Consider the following 17214-nt stretch of genomic DNA (forward strand, 5'->3'; position numbering starts at 1 on the left):
TATAATATTTTAATTTTTGAACAATTTATAAACATTTTTAAATTGTAATAATTTACATGCTCATAACTTACATAAATTTAAAATATCATAAAATAGCCAACGAAGGAACACACTTACACAGTTACACAGGGAAAGTTTTTAACATTAAGTTTGATAATTTGTTAATTAACTTTAATATTAAAAGTAATTACCTACTAATAACACAGGGTTGGTTCTGCTGAACGTAAATTTGCGATGTTACGCGTGGGTCAGAGAGAAAACAAATAGTGGGCTGACATCATTTTAACAAATATTTTGGAACAAAATAAATTTAAAGGTACGAGAAATAATATAATTTCGTTATAATTTTAAAATCCAATTGTTTAACAAATCAGAGTGGATTTTTTTTACAGTTATCTGATATTTTCGTGCATTTACCTTTATATTTTCAATTTCTTGAGATGAATGAAAAAATAGTTATTAATCTTAGCACGGATTAAATTAATTAATATACCTATATAAAATATTTTAAAGTAGGTATTTTATTATTATTATAATATGATATGGTTACTATATAGTAATCACTAATCACCTTATTTCCTGGAGTTACTGTTTGTCTGTGTACCTACAATATAGTACAATCTTCGTTTTTTATGCAATATTAAAAATTAACCTTTTTTATAACCTAATCTGCAATATTCTTTTTTCTAAATGCCCTGGGATTTTATTATTTAAACTACCCAAAGGTCTTTATAAATATGTTTAACTATTATACATTATATATTTTACATACTAGATATAAATTATATATATTTTTACACGTTGGTGGAGTCACTTCCAATGAAGTGGCCCCTGCCTTAATCTAAAATCTGAAACTAAGTCGTATGGTTTCAGACGCTTAAGACGTGTGATGTCCTTGTAGTTATCTAATAATTGGATGGCCAATGGATTGACATGGTGATCTAGTCTCGTCTCGTGTTTGAGAAGCAATCCTTTGGATTTCGTCTGCTATTGTAGGCAGCATCATATCACGGTGAAATGCGTTGTTTCTTTCGAACCGGTAGGCTGCAGTGATGGTCCGAAGGGTGACATTCTTGATAGCGTTGTATTACATCGATGTTAGACTTACTGGCACAACCCTACAGTTGAATGCTATAAATCCAGATAGGTTTTATAATTGCAACATACTATTTTCAAGCCTGTCCAATCTCTCATTTAATTTTTTTAATGCTGTCATAACGTCAGAACACGACGGTACATTTTTTTTTGTATGGGCCTGAGTCAGTGGACTCTTTTGTTTTTTGTTCGAAGAACTAGCTAGTAGCCATCTGTGCAAAAGAAACTTCTTGAGTGACTGGTTTCACAGGAATACCTACAATATTAAACAAGTAAACACTCCAGTCTTCTCATCTCATTGACTTCAAGCTTTAATATATATTATAGAATTTATACTTATATAAAATAATAATAATAGTTTTACATTTTTGTATACTTATTATATTTTAAATATGCGAGTAAAATGTTATCAAATTATTCAAATTAACTTGTACTAAATAATTTATATTACACAAGGAGTAACAGAGGGACTTGACAAATTATATAACTTTTATTCTAATAATTTTCAAAATATTATTTTTGGGAATTTTCTGACAAAATATGTAAATCTTAAATCATTTATTATCCATATAATTTTCATCATTTTTTTCATACTCTTAAATTGCGTCAGTTTTTCATTTTGTCAGGTTTTTCTGTTATACCATGTATAATATATTATCATCATGTTTTGATGAAAATTAAATATCTATTTGTTATAAAATAATACCCATCTAATTGTACATACAAGTTATGTATAGTTACTAAATTATTTTAGGAGGTAGGTACGTCAGGTAATCAGGTAAGGTATAAGTCTACCTATATTTAAGAGAAATGTATTGTGTATAATTTTATAAAATATGGATAACTATTATTATTTTCGTAATAATGCTAAATTTATCGATATTTCAATATTTATGTACTTGGTGTCAAAAAAGAAAGTACCTATAATCTACATTCTACATGCCATAATATTATTAATTATCATTAATATTATTCATATATCATATTCATATGAACTTATAATTTGAAAGTAAATATTACTTATGTACTATGTACAGGTACTGTATAGTGTAGACATTTTTAAGTTCGTGGATTAGTTTACGTATTTTATTGGAAATATCGTAATATAGTTAATCTTTGTATTAACTATTATCGGTATTTATTACAGTTATATAATGAAATGTGTCAGTTTTGTCAATTGATTATTATTATTTTTTAATTCTATTGACTATTATATTCTATGTTAAGTAATAATATGTATTCTCATATATAATTATGAATTCTATAAACTCCGGCTTGAAGAATATAATGTATATTAATTAAATTGCACTGTAAAGGAATTAAGCAACATGTTTATTATACACCAACTATACATACAATTGCATTGCACACAAAGAACAAACGAATTACCATTTGTTCAAATAACACACCATTTTCATGAACATTTTAGGCCTTTATTGAGTATAAATGAACGTGGATTCACGATTACGTAAAAAAAACACGTAAATACTAAATACGCGTGAAAAAAAGCGAATCGACAATAATAATAGTTCAGTTTTAGATACTGTGGTTTGACGTGAATTATTCAACTTTGAATACGAATTGTATTGGTGGATCATTTGGTTAAAATAATAATATCCATTTATACATTTATATTCACACTTAATTTAGAAAATGTTTTTTTTTTTTTGGTTTAATAAATTTACATTAAATAAAAATATAATGTTTTTGTTTTAGTTAATGGTAAGATCGAGGAGTATGAAGTGGTTTCAGAAAAATACGGAAGATGCCGCTCCACGGTTGCTTAGTCTCTCGCCGATTCGAAACTACGATTCGGGAGATCCCGATTATTCAGCAGAAAGATATTACCATATACCACCAGGTCCTAGGAGGTCTAGATTAGGTACATATTATACATTATATAAAATATATTATATTTATTAATATATTACACCTATTGTGTGTACTATATTATATTGTTTTGATTTATATGTTAGGTAGTTAGCTGTAAACTGTCGTGATATTATATCTATATGACTATATATGTACCTACATAATAACTTAAATCTATTACATGTTTGTTATAAGTTATAACGTAAACGAATTGTTTCAATATGTATAGAAATATACAATAACAAAATACTTTGGGCCATGGCAGTCGATTATTATTTTGTTGTGTTTTTAAAAATATTTCATCTACGAAAAGTTTTAATAACTCATAAGTCGTAGTCCGTGGATATAACAAAAAATAAAATTTATAATTTTTTAAGTATTATATTATTATTCAATTATTGTAGGAGGATTTTGTATTAATACTTGAATTGTCAATTAATATCTTCAAATACGTTTGTAATTCATGGGACTTCATCGTTTCAAACAGATCTATGCATTTTACAGATTGTCAGATATATATATATGTATAACCTAGTTATGTATACTTGTAATTTTAAAACCACACCGATGAACCACTATCCTGCATCGAGACGACCGAATTAATACGAGTGCGATGAATACCTCGGCATCAGCTTTATTATATATTATTATACATACTGGTCGGAAATTTTGATTTTGATTATCTGGTTGTCGAACCGATACCTCGTACAAAATACGCTTTAAATATCTTTCGTCGTAATTATGAAACGACATTTAATCTAATAAGTTTTTTCTCGGCGTTCAAATTGCAGTTTTCTTCAATTCTTGTTAAGAATAATTTGAACAAACAACTTAGTAGCGCATGATAATTTAGTTTTATAAAGTATATACATATATGTATATTAATATCGATATTCACCTACACCTAGTTCACAATCATAAATATGTTGACTTTGACGTGTTTTGAGTAATAAACGAATTTTTAAGGTTAGTAGCTACAAATAGTTTTATCATTTATTATGAGTAGGTATACTAGATTTATATTTATATAATATAACCCCGAACGTTCGTGGGAATCAGGTCATATATTTCGACATCCATATACACGAACAGAGAAGCGCCTACGTCAGTAGGTACATAGAGATTTCAACAGCAGTGCTTATGGTTTAATATATTATATAATATATACAATATACCTATACGTAGTACATACCCATAAAGGTTGATATCCATAGAAATATGGGTATAATAATATAGTATAGCTATTGTTTAATTACTTATGAACTCAATGGTAGACATCCAAAGAACATGATTGAAAGTCGATAGATTCTAAATCATATTGCATATACTGATACAATAAAGACTTCTGATAAGTACTGACCATAGTTCATAGGATAAAGAAATTACTTTACTTTTGAACACCAGAATTTAATAGTTGTAACATTTTTTTCCTTTACAACTCTGAGGGGATGATGTCATATATTACGAAATGTATAGTTTAAGTATACTTAAACTATACATTTTTCTTTAAAAATGTAAAATGATATAAGCGGGTAAGAGGAAGTCACTTTGTTGTACAGTATAGATCAAAAGTGGATGACTGTAATAGATGGTTTAAATTTGAATTCAATTAGATAATAGCATTTTATACGAAATATGATTCTGAGCTGGGATGGTTTGTCAGCCTAGGATATTATATATTGAGGAGAAGTACTGGCAACATGGTTCCTTCTCCGGTCCTCGATAAAAAAAAAAAGGATAATATATATTATATATTGTTATTATTATTAAGGTTGCTGGTTAAGTTGAATTATTATTATTTGTTTATTATTTTATATTTATACATAATAGTATATACTTTAGAAGTTTCAAGTACCCACGAATAATATTTTTAAAATATAACACAAAACTAAAATCGTTCTTCTTCGTTTCAATATCTAATTTTGTCCAAATTTGAACATAAAATAACTAAGAAAAAATTGTATTTTTATATTTTTAGGTTTTTTGGTTACAGAATAACCTACTTACGTGGAACCTTGTTTTAAATTTTCAATCCTTAGCTACAAAAGATGAACATTTTATACATTTTCAACTACGAAATCATTTTAAATTTTTAAGTTGGTAAATGTTGTCAAAATTCGAATTTTGATTATAAAAAAAAAATTGTTCCTATGTATTATTAATATTTTTTAACTTTTTTTTTTTTTGTTAAAACTGTACCAGTTTGAATATTTAACTATTTAATAATTGCTTTTGAATTTGATTCAAATAGTTCAGTTGATCAAAAATATAATTCTATAATTTATATTTTATTATATTTATGAATATATTTGAAAATATTATACAATAGGCATAAATTAATTTCATATTAAATAATAATATTATATTATTAAATAGTAAACTTTCAAAAAAAAATGGATGAGGGAAAATGTCCGCATCAAAAATATATCGGGGGGAAATGTCCTACTACACCGAAATCAGTCGGGGGGAAATGTCCGCGATTCCATTTTACTTATAGTTTAGGTAATTTTAGTACAGATTATTATTCCTTATTTATGGAAATAAAACGAGTACCTCATAATAACAACCTAGAAATGGAATCGGAACGGGTTTTCCTTTTTATACAGAATATTAACCAAAACATTTTCCATTTTAAAAAGTACGAACAACTATGATAACTAAATATATATATAGTTAGCTTACTAGTTAGTAAACTAGGTAAGCCACTTGTCTTTAAAAGGTTTCTTTCCTACATTGTACAAAAGTAAAACATAAATAGTTATTTTTTATATGATTTTATGTTCCATAAAATTTGAGTTTTGGTTACGTTAATGATACTGCGAAGTACGAAGTAAACCTATCAACTAATGTTGTCGTCACTCAGTAAGAATAAAAATATATCTTCTTTAGATTTTTTCCATTCGTTAGCTTTGAATACTTACGTTTACCGTTAACTCAAAATTATTGTGAATTTGAAATTTTGTTCATTACTCTTGAAATTCGAGTTACATACTAACACTCAACGTTCATTCTAAAAAATTCTATACTTATGATTTGTAGTACCTATTATACTCGTATTATTTTTTACTTTTAAAGTGTCAATGATAAAAATCTTAATGTAAGTTAAGGATACAAATATATAACCTAACACGATTTTGATTTTGTTTTAAATAATTCATTCCGATTCTAAACGTTTAATACTATTAAAATAATTAAATGTCACAGTTATTAGTTATTATTATGCATGTCGCATTTTACATGACGTCACGCCCATTAGGGGAATGTAGTATTCGGCATCCGATCGGAATGTGGGTTTCGATCAACACCAGGTTTTTTTCACTATTTTGACCTCAAATGACCAGCGATGGAAGAATTCTGCATACGTTTAACCTAGGTCAGGTTAATCTTTTTTCTTACACAACTAAGAAATGGATCATAATATACTTATGTCATACCTCAAATAATTAGTCATCTATGCAACATCGATGCATCTATTCATGGTGCAGTTAGATAATATATTTTTTGTATAATTTGTTTATTTTTATATTAATAGCTAAATAAAAAATGACAATTATTTGAATTTCATAATTGTTCATATTGAAATATATCGAAATTTAAATGGGGTTTGTTGAAACAACTTTCTATAAGCTTATATTATACATTATTAAAGTACAGTATATCCAACGATTATTTTATTATTATTATTTAAGTTAAAAAATTCAATCCATAAATAAATAATGTCTCCGTATTTATTTTGTACTAGTGTCGACAGTGGCTGTTATCCAAGTTTAAATTACCAATAGTGAATAAACTATTTGTAAATATTTAAAAATTAAAATTCATTGTAAACCAAAATAAATGCCACTAATGTAATTTTTAAGTAAATCATTAATCATACAAAATAAAAACATCGTAGTATTACGAGTATAAAAGAAAAACAATTTAATTTGTTAAATTGTATCACTTCAATAATTATATGCATTGATATATATTACCATTGATTATAAATACTAGTAATAAAGTTATAATGAATAAATTCTGAATATTAGCAATTAAATTAAGTATTTATTTTTTTCTCGTTAAAAATACATATTTTGCTATATTAGGTTCTATATTACTCCGATTATTATAATAATTTACCAAGGTTATTAAATAATCAATGTTCCTAAGAATAATGAAAAACTCCTTTGGAAAATCGATAATTTATTTAAACATTTGAATATGAGATTACGAACACATTTGTGGCACTAAGTAGGTATACAAGCACTGTTATAAATAAGCTAACACCTCTATAAAGTTGATTACTTTTAATTCCTCAAAAGTTCTCGCTCTGTTAAAAGGTTTCTCTGCATAATTATGTTATTGAAACATAGGAAAAAGAAACAATTTGAAAATCTATATAGGTTTAACTTTTAAGTAATTTTAATTACATTAGTGAATTAATTTGATACGCATAGCAGTAGTTTTATGAAATTTCAAAAATGATGATTTATACGAATTTATATTTGTATGTTTTTTTTGTAGATGCCTCTCCATTAAGGTTAGAGAGGTCTGAGTATAATCGAGACGTAAATTGTTACAATGTCCGAAACCGAACTATTGTGATGCAAAGTGCACGTAACAAGCAGACCAAAGAAAAACGAAATCCCCTGTTAGACCAAGTTAAACATACAGGTCTTACACATTTCAAACCGAATACAACGATTATAAACTATCACGAGGACAATATTTACACAACTGGCGTTCGTCGTGATGGTGTCGATGTTGTTGATGACGACGATGATGATGATAACTCAACAATATCTGGTAGATTGAAGGCTATTTCAGATAGATATTTAAAATCATCTACGCATAGATTTTTAGCCAAATTTTATAAGAACTCTTCTACCAAAACCAATAAATCAACCGAAACCGAAGAACCTAATTTAGGCGAAAACAAAATAAATAAGGTCAGTAACAATATTATTGATCATTCATTTTAAGACGGTTCCATAGTATGTAATAATAAAATACATATTGTTTTAGATCATAACTACTATACAATTTGTGGATATATTTTATAAATTTATCTAGGAGTAAAATTATGTACCAATTGTAATTTTACATTTAATTGAACTTTACAGTCTAGTATATAATAGCAATATATTTTTGTCGTGTATTTCGTATTTTTGCGGTAACTTATAATTCACGTATAATTTTAAATTGTGCTTAAGAATGTTAATTGATCCAAATACTTTTTATGCTTAATTTTACTAATTTCATGCAGGTCAAGTTGAGAAGTTTTTCTTACGGAGCGTTACCCGGCTTGGACGAATTTCGGAAGAGAGTAGCCGAAACTGCGGCAGAAAAAACAACCTGTACACCGGAAGATGATGACAGTGGCATACTACTAAATGATCCACCGATCGATATTGTCAATGGAAGCACAGAAAATGGCACACAAGATTACTGTTTTAGGAGTGCTTCTCAGTATGGCATAAAGCGACATTATGCATTTAGTTTACTGCCTGATAAAAATAATCAATCATCGAACACACTACAACCGAGAGCCAATAGAAATAAGGAATACCGAGTGGTCCAATTGAATAGGGATAATCCAGAACAGGTTCTAGGTGTTCGGATTAAAGAAATACGGTCGGAGAACAGTTTCGGCTATGTGGTTGTCAATATTGTGTCGGGAGGAGTAGCTGATCGGTAAATATATATTATTATTTCGTAAATTACAGCTGCCCAATATCATATATCATAATATTATTGTGGTTTATTATTCGCGTGTATTTGGTCAGGATGAAAAATTAATCACGGAAAAAACTAATCATTAACGGAAGCTATCACATAGCGTGTTTAAAAATATGTGTCAATTTAAATGTGTATAGGAAAAATAAAAATAAATATTTTTGGTAAGGTTTATTATTTTTATAATTGAGAACAAAAGTTAGGTAGGTATTGAGTGTTATAATTATTATTTTTCGATGTTTTGATAAAAAAAAAATTAATTCGAAAAATATTTTAAACCAAACAACATTATACTATACGTAATATATTTATAGTAGGTCAGTATTCCTTGAATATATCAATGATTTATTTTTTATGAGTAGACACTAGACGTATATTATAGTTAATACTATCACTCGGTACCTTTATAAGTAGTTGGATTAAAATTAACAGTTTAATATGTTATATATGTGGACCTATCAACTTTCTCTTTGTGTAAAATCAATATAATAACGTTAGGTACCCATATTTTTAAATTAAAATGTTGTCAGAAATTTTTTAATAAAAAGTTAGACACAGATAGTTGTAGTAAAGACTATTAGGAACTATAATTTGTATTACATACAAATATAACATATACTTATTATTTTTAAAATGATTAAACGATTAAAATACCTAACTCAATTAATCAACTAAATTATAAATTATAATATTTGTTTCTAATTTTTTAAATCGTATATTACTTTTATCTGAATAATGCCAATAATATGCCTACGTTAGTTCAGGAGTAGGTAGGTACTTGAAATAATTGATAAAATTAAATATATCATAATTTGAAGATTATTTTTGTTCTTGGAAATTTATTTCTATAAGATTATATTATATTATATTTCTATTCTAATTACAATTATATTCTGAAATTATTTAATTTAGCAATACGTGCCAGATAGTTATTAATTATACCGTTCTATGTATCTTCTACTATTAAGTGTAAAACACATTTTCAATAATTTTGCATCAAAAGCATTTTCTAGAACATAAAATAAAATTTCTAAGTCTGCTACTTAAAACGAGTAAATTAACAATGAAAGTGGATAAATACATTCAATTTATGAAAAGAAAGAAAATTCCCATAAGCTTTATACAATTTTTATTCTCACAGATATGATCTAGTTTGGTTTAAAACGATTATACCTAGTATTTATTTATTATTGTATTTTTATATTTCATGGACATTATATGAACGTATGTAATAACATACATTTGCATCATTTAATTAGAATAGCTTCTAGTTAATTCCGGTTTTATTAATATATTTTATCAAAATGCATTTTTATCAAATTGATGAGCAAAGTGATTTAATAAATTTAATTTTAAATCTCAGGATTTGTTTTTCAATGTTGGATACAAAATATATAAATTATTTGTGTTTAATTTTTGATTTATATTATATTTACCCATCGAGTTTTTTTTTTAATATATCAAATTAATAATTAATTGACGGTTAAAATTAAATTGCAACTCTAATGTGTTTTTATCAGTTAACATTATTTATGCAACGCGTTATTTAATTACCTACAAATATGCCATTACTATATCACACCGATCATGCATTTTTATTATTATATGACTGTACAATTTCCATTTTCAAGAAAATTTTATACCTACGAATTTATATTTAGAATAAATTATGTAAACTGTATAGGTATATTTTATAATATAATATGTATATTTTATTTTATTGAAATTTCGGTCGAGGACACTTATTATAGTCTGCAGGAATGTTATTAAAAATAGATTACACAATATTAACAAAACTAGATACAAATATAGTTACTAAATGAAAACATACCTAGATAGGTAATTTACTAGCATAATATAATAATATTAGGGTCAGGCAACGTTATTTAACTTAAATCATCGTTACACACATATCATGTATTGACTTTTCGTACTGTTATCGCCCTAGGTACGACCAGTTTTTAACTACATATAAACGTTATGATATAATATTAATATACATATAATTGTATAATATATTATACGTGGAGTCGTCTAAATTTTGTAACTTTTGTGAAATTGATACCATAGATATATTTAACGTGACTCTCAGTCAGTTTTGTTACGCAATATTAAGAAGATCTCGCAGTTTTTTTATACCATAGAATTTAATATTTATTAGTATTGTATTAAATGTATATTTACGAATAGATCGCGACTGGATATAGTATATGATACATTGATACATAAGTGAATTGAACGTGACGTCTGTCTATATCCCACGATCAACATCTCAGGCGGGCGTTCCTGGACTTGTTAAGGGGGTTGGACAATCGCGCGTATTCACCTTAAGTGGTGGTTCGAAGGTATACTTTTTTTATATTGTTAAGGCTTAAATGGGAGTATGTCAGGCAGAATTATAGGATGTCAGTAGGAGAATGATTGTCTTATATAAATATTTGTAATTTTTTCTTATATTATTTTTAGTTTTACTCACGATAATAAACATATTATATTTAATAACGCGTTAACTAACTACACAAAAAAAAATTTGCACCTCGAAAGTTATAAATTATAATACTGCGCGCCGCCACTAATCACACCGTTCTAGATGATATTATTCGCAATGCAATAATGATTATTTTGACCGATCGTAATTTTGCTTTGCGCAGGACCAGTGATCTGGAAGTTGGTGACCAGATAGTGAATGTCAACGGTCGCCGTCTGGCCGGATTGGACGCGGCCGATGCAAACCGTTTGCTTAACGACGGATGCAGGACGGTACACCTTCTGGTTACAAGACGTGACCCGGAGCACCAGTCCGCGGACACTGCCGACCGACCGCGAGCGAGGATGCCCGAGACATCTGTGGACTACGACCACAGCGGTGGTAGCTGTCCGGCGCCGCCCATCCAAAAGTACAACAAGAATGGACAAACGTTGGTGTATATAACACCACCGCCGCGCCCGCGGTCAGCCGTCAAGAGCAATACCAACGTGTCCATTGTGTACCTTAAGGGTGGCGGCAGTGGTGGCTTCAGTGGTGACAGTTATGCTGGTGTCGATGGGGATGGCGGTCGTGCTGAGTTCGCCGGCACGGATTGCACGACGTTTTGTACGTTGCCGCGACGGCCGAGATCGACGGTGTGCACGTTCCACACGTTCGTGCTCGAAAAGGGTCCGGGCAAAAAAGGTTTGGGATTTACGATTGTCGGCGGCAAAGATTCGCCGAAAGGGGCCATGGGCATATTCATCAAAAGCATTTTGGACAATGGTCAGGCTGCGGAGGACGGAAGATTAAAACCTGGTAAATATATGAGTTAGGATTTTGCAGTATACTTATACCTCTAATTAAAACACTTAAAATATGCAAAACAGAATAACTTAAATAAATCGATAAAAATACTAAAAATTATTTTAAAAACAATCAATTTTAAGACGTACTTACTAATTTTGTTTTATTATTTCAAGTTTAATATATATTATTATGCATAGTATGTATGAACATTATAGTTTAATTGGTTGAAAAATCCTCAAAAACACAATGTGAAGGGTACGTAATATTTGAAAATACAAGAAAAAAATTTTAAATCTAAATTTAAAAGTATGATGGCATTTTATGAATTTAAAGCAGATACCTATAGTTTTGTGTATCGTATTAGACCGATAGAAAAAAACAAATGTCTTCAAAATCTAAACTTTCTAAGTAGGTATTATACATAACTTTTTAACATAAATCAATATTCTCCTTTAGCACACCACTTATTAAAGGGGACAATATTGGACAAATGCTTTATAGTTCAAACTAATGAATTAAGTAATTTTTATACACTTATAATAGCTATAATATTATAAAAGCTTTCTAAATATAAGTAAAAATTTAAAATAGTAAACAAGTGTTTTTCTACCATCGTGTTTTTACATCTAATATACAATCGATTGTACGCATTTTTATATTTCTTATGAGTGATGACTAAGGTTCCCTCTACAAAAAAAAATGTTATATTATCCTGCAACCTAGTCATAATATTTATTATATTGTATAACAATTAAATATATTGATAAATAATAATTGTCTAATTATTATTATAACAGTGTTACATAATTTGTTTAATACGCATAAGTATTTGTAGAAAGTTAAAAAGTCTCCCATACGTAATTTATGCGTTATTCAAATAATATTACGAATAAGAAGGAATTTTTTTTTTTTTTATTGGGTAACCCGCGGCAACATAGGCCATTGGGTGTGGGGAGGGCACTGTAGGTTTTTTATATTGGGTAGGTTGATACACGTGTGTTGTGTTTGGCAGAATTTCTAATGGGGCACCCGTAGGTTTCTGCCGTGCCCCGGGGTTGTTCTCCGGACACCGTGACTTGCACGGAGAAAAATGCCGCCCAGTGGTCGAGGATCGAACTCGGCCCGGCTGTGCCGAATCCGTCGCGTTGACCGCTCGGCCACCTTGTCCCCTAAGAAGGAATTACACACGCGTTTAAATAAACATTCGGCTTTACAGATATATTTTTACTCAATAAAGTCTATAGTGTTGTGGATTTTAAAAAAACTACCTACCGAAAAAAGGGAATTTAGATTACCTACGGGCTACGATTCATTTGGAATTTTGTAAATTTTAGATGAGTGACGCAACGCGCACAATATCGATGTGTAATTCAACCAACCGTTATCTATACATTTCTGAATACATATTTTGTTTTTTTTTTTTATTTAAATATATTCCATCTGTTTACAAAATAAAAATAAAAACAATAAGTAATAATGATAACAGAGACAAAAGTATTTACAAAAACATGAATCACATGAAGTGGAGCATTTAACAGAACCTCAGAAAAAGACGTTACTCGTATAATTATTTACTATTGTCTTGATTTATTGTCTTAATCTACTTTTATTAAAATATGTGATTACTATTATTAGTTATTACTTATTTATTATTACAGGAGACGAAATACTAGCAGTTAATGGAAATGTTTGTCACGACTTGACACATTCAGAAGCTATAACACTATTTAAATCGTTTAAAAGCGGTTCTATTGCTCTACATATTTGTCGTAGATCTAAAGCGTCAAATAGGTAAATATTGTTCATATAAATAAATAATAATATGTATACCTAGTTAATAGTTGATTGTTAAACTACAACATGTCTTCTTATGTCGTAAGTACAATTTTTATATAACACTCAAAATGTTTTACAAATAGTTGAGGTTTTTTCTAAAAAAGCTTATATAGATAATAAAAAATTTAATATAATCTACTAAAATCTAAAATTAAATATATACTACTATTACTACAATACTGCAGCACTACCATAAGTTAAAACTATAATACGAATATATTTTCACTAACATTTATTTTAATTACATTTATTTCGTATTTTAAGGTTTCAATAGCAAGTTTATTATATAAGCCAGCCTAAAAAAAATATTTACATGTCTTTTTAAGTGGTGTTTTAACAACATTTGCATGATTCATTGTATCTAGGTTGGACTTCACTAGGAATTTGTTTATTCCATTTCCATCATTGTTGATTTTCTTTCGTCATTGTTCATTTTTCTAATATATACTTATAACTTATATGAGATATTTTGAAATCACTGTGTTGTGTTTAAACTACATGTTTAAAGTACATTCAAACTTAATGGTACCGTAAATCTCCTCGCTTTTTTGAAATTGTATGTAAGTCCCTGTTCATTGTTGGTTGACTTAATCCCTTATCCAATACACTTTATAATCTCCGATTATGTTATCAACTATAGTCAGAGTTTTGATGGAGTATACTTTGTTTTATTGTAAACGCTTTGAGTAATGTGATTTGAATATGAGTAGTCCCGGAAGTCTCCTTATTTGATTTAATTTTAAATTTTTTAGTTTGAAATTAGGTTGAATAGGTTCATAAGACATTAAAACCAAAATAGCATTGGAGTAATTTTTAATCTTATTTTCATTTTACATACTAAAATTACTAACATAATAATATGAATTCGTAATAACGATATGTATGAAAAAAGCGATGTATCCGTGTCGGCTCCCGTTCGTCCGCTTCGGCTCCCTCCTTTCATTTGAAGGTGAGTGGTGACTGTATCGGCTCCAACCCGAAGTCTACTTGAGAGTTGCTCAGCGAGCGAGTGACTACGCGGGCATCACTGTACTAAATTTATGGGACGAAATACGGCCACTTATTCTACGGCAAGGTAACACACCCGGAGAAGCCGATACGGTATCATACAAAAAAAGACATATTTATGAAAGGACTTACAAAGTTACATAATATTATGCAAGTTTATAATTATTCCTGAAGAAAGTTTGTGTAAAATAGGATTTACCACTTTTAGGTTACCTAATTAAAGTTAGTTCAAAAACTAAAAATATTTTTTTTATTTTTTTTTTATTGAGTTAAGGTTAAGTTTTTAACGAGGCTTCAACATTTATGGTCATTAGCTTGAAGGTGATTTCGTAGGTATTTAACTGCGAGGAAGGGTACAGTTGGTTAGAACATGTGTATATGTGGTGAGGATTTGACAATTTGTCACTAAAACCCTGGTGGTTACCCGTCCGGGAACTAGTGACACTAGCTGATGCTTGACTTCAAAACAAGTTTATGACTTTATGACTGCCCACCGCACAACACTGGGCCATTTTTTACTGTAGTGATGTAATAAATACCATAAAAAATAAAACTATTTCTGAATGGGTACCTAATAATGTTATAACTTATGTAAGTTATAATAATATTCTGAACATTTTATAAACGGGTTCTTGTTCCTTATTTATAGATACTTTAAAAATGAACAGTTTACATTTGTTGTTCCAAAAATATTTTTATTTAGGCAGTAATGTTATTATTATTATTGCTTATAAGTCATAGCATAGAAAGCCATCGTGTTTTTACGCTCTTGATTTTTATTTTTATTATTTTTTAATTGTATGATGACTTGTTTTTTTTCAGTACTACCAAAGCCAAGTCATGTACGAATCTATTGAACGATGACAATGCAAGATCGGATTAAGAGCAGTGATGTTTTTTTTTATTTTTTATGGTTCCAATCGTTACAGTCTAGTCTTTGGCGTCAATTAGAAATTATGTTGTTTTTATGGTTTAACCCACAACCACACGAAATAATATGTAAAATTTATATTTACATCGCGCCATAATGAAATGTAAATACCATGTCTTACGTCTCATCATATAATTAAGTAGCCATTTTTGTGTACCTATATGTTTATAATACTTATGAAAATCGATATTAATTAACGTAATTAATTCGGTTATTTAGTTCCTATTATTATTCAGACGTTTAGAAATGTCTAGAAAATTTTCACAATAGCTATTTCAGTGTTACTCAAGATAAACATTCCTACCTATTTGTTTTATATTATCAGATAAAATTCAACGGCATTACTATTGTATCTTTTGATAAGTACTAAATACTAATAATAGTCATATACCTACTAGAAATTCTAGATACAATTTTGTTTTTGTTCTATTGTTGAATTAAAGATTTGTGTTAATACTAACTAGATTATATTATTATGTTTGTGAACGCCTCAATTAGAAAAAATTAAACCATTTTCTATATAAGTACTACACTTTTTAAATTATTATTTAATTTATAATTTAATAAATAGGTACAACAATGATCATTTATAATACATATCTTTATATATGGTTATTTTACTAATTAGTTGGTTTTGGAAATGACAAAAGTACATAACTACCAATATCTATATGTTAGCAGTTAAACGGAATAGATATACTATACGTCTACACTATATCAATTAATATACTGTATACTAAGGGGTCACCAATTAATATTTTTGGATAGCCATATTATTTTAGGGAGTTTTCGGGTGCCATCAAAATGCAATATACTTACATATATAACTAAAGAAAGTAAAGGCAAAATAAAAAAATTCTATGAAAATATTATTGAATTTTCCATAAAAATAATTATTAAAAACAAAATATCTTGTTTGTGGGTCAGATAAATTCGTCCACGGGTCGTTTACGGCTACATTTTCCGTATACTTAATACTACCTATATTAATTAAATTGCAAATTGTTATTATTATTTGGTCTTAAGATTCAAAATTCAAATGTATGTGAAACGTTTGAATTTATGTCAAAATGTCTGATGGAAAAATCACGGATGATTGGGCGTGTGCTAGTTGTTGGAAACACAGTTTTGGCGCGTCACACATGAAGAACGTAATAATAATAAATATCACGCTCCAGGCGCGTATATTCCAAGCACGCCCGAAATCGCTTACGTACGTCGTCTAAAGGGGTTTAATAACAAGATCTAGTTACTTGGCCACCCGCTACCAAAAATATTTTAGTACATTTATTTTTAACTTAGTATAACAATTTCTACAGTTAGCGTAAATTAATTATTAATACTTTGTCCTGTACCTTATTATTTACTTATACGATTTTAAATACATCTCCAATGCGTAATAACTAGTAATTTATAACTCCGATAGTCTGATGATAGGTAAGTACCAAGTTATTAATTCCCAGGGGATCTTTCCTCGTAT

The 17214-nt window shown here is 28.5% G+C and overlaps 1 protein-coding gene across 5 annotated transcripts in view; it reads left to right on the forward strand.

Annotated features, from left to right (window-relative positions):
- Positions 1 to 16253, forward strand: part of LOC132943312 (PDZ domain-containing protein 2-like) — a 40383-nt gene extending 24130 nt beyond the window's left edge. For all 5 annotated transcript variants that reach the window (XM_061012249.1, XM_061012253.1, XM_061012250.1 and 2 more), the window contains 6 exons: positions 2812 to 2977; positions 7471 to 7895; positions 8213 to 8640; positions 11334 to 11968; positions 13618 to 13750; positions 15626 to 16253. In XM_061012249.1, coding sequence (XP_060868232.1) covers positions 2812 to 2977; positions 7471 to 7895; positions 8213 to 8640; positions 11334 to 11968; positions 13618 to 13750; positions 15626 to 15686 — 1848 coding nt within the window. In that variant the 3' untranslated portion in view covers positions 15687 to 16253. The remainder of the gene's footprint in view (positions 1 to 2811; positions 2978 to 7470; positions 7896 to 8212; positions 8641 to 11333; positions 11969 to 13617; positions 13751 to 15625) is intronic.
- Positions 16254 to 17214: the final 961 nt, after the last annotated feature.

Source organism: Metopolophium dirhodum, chromosome 4 (assembly GCF_019925205.1).
Source record: "Metopolophium dirhodum isolate CAU chromosome 4, ASM1992520v1, whole genome shotgun sequence".
NCBI lineage: Eukaryota > Metazoa > Arthropoda > Insecta > Hemiptera > Aphididae > Metopolophium > Metopolophium dirhodum.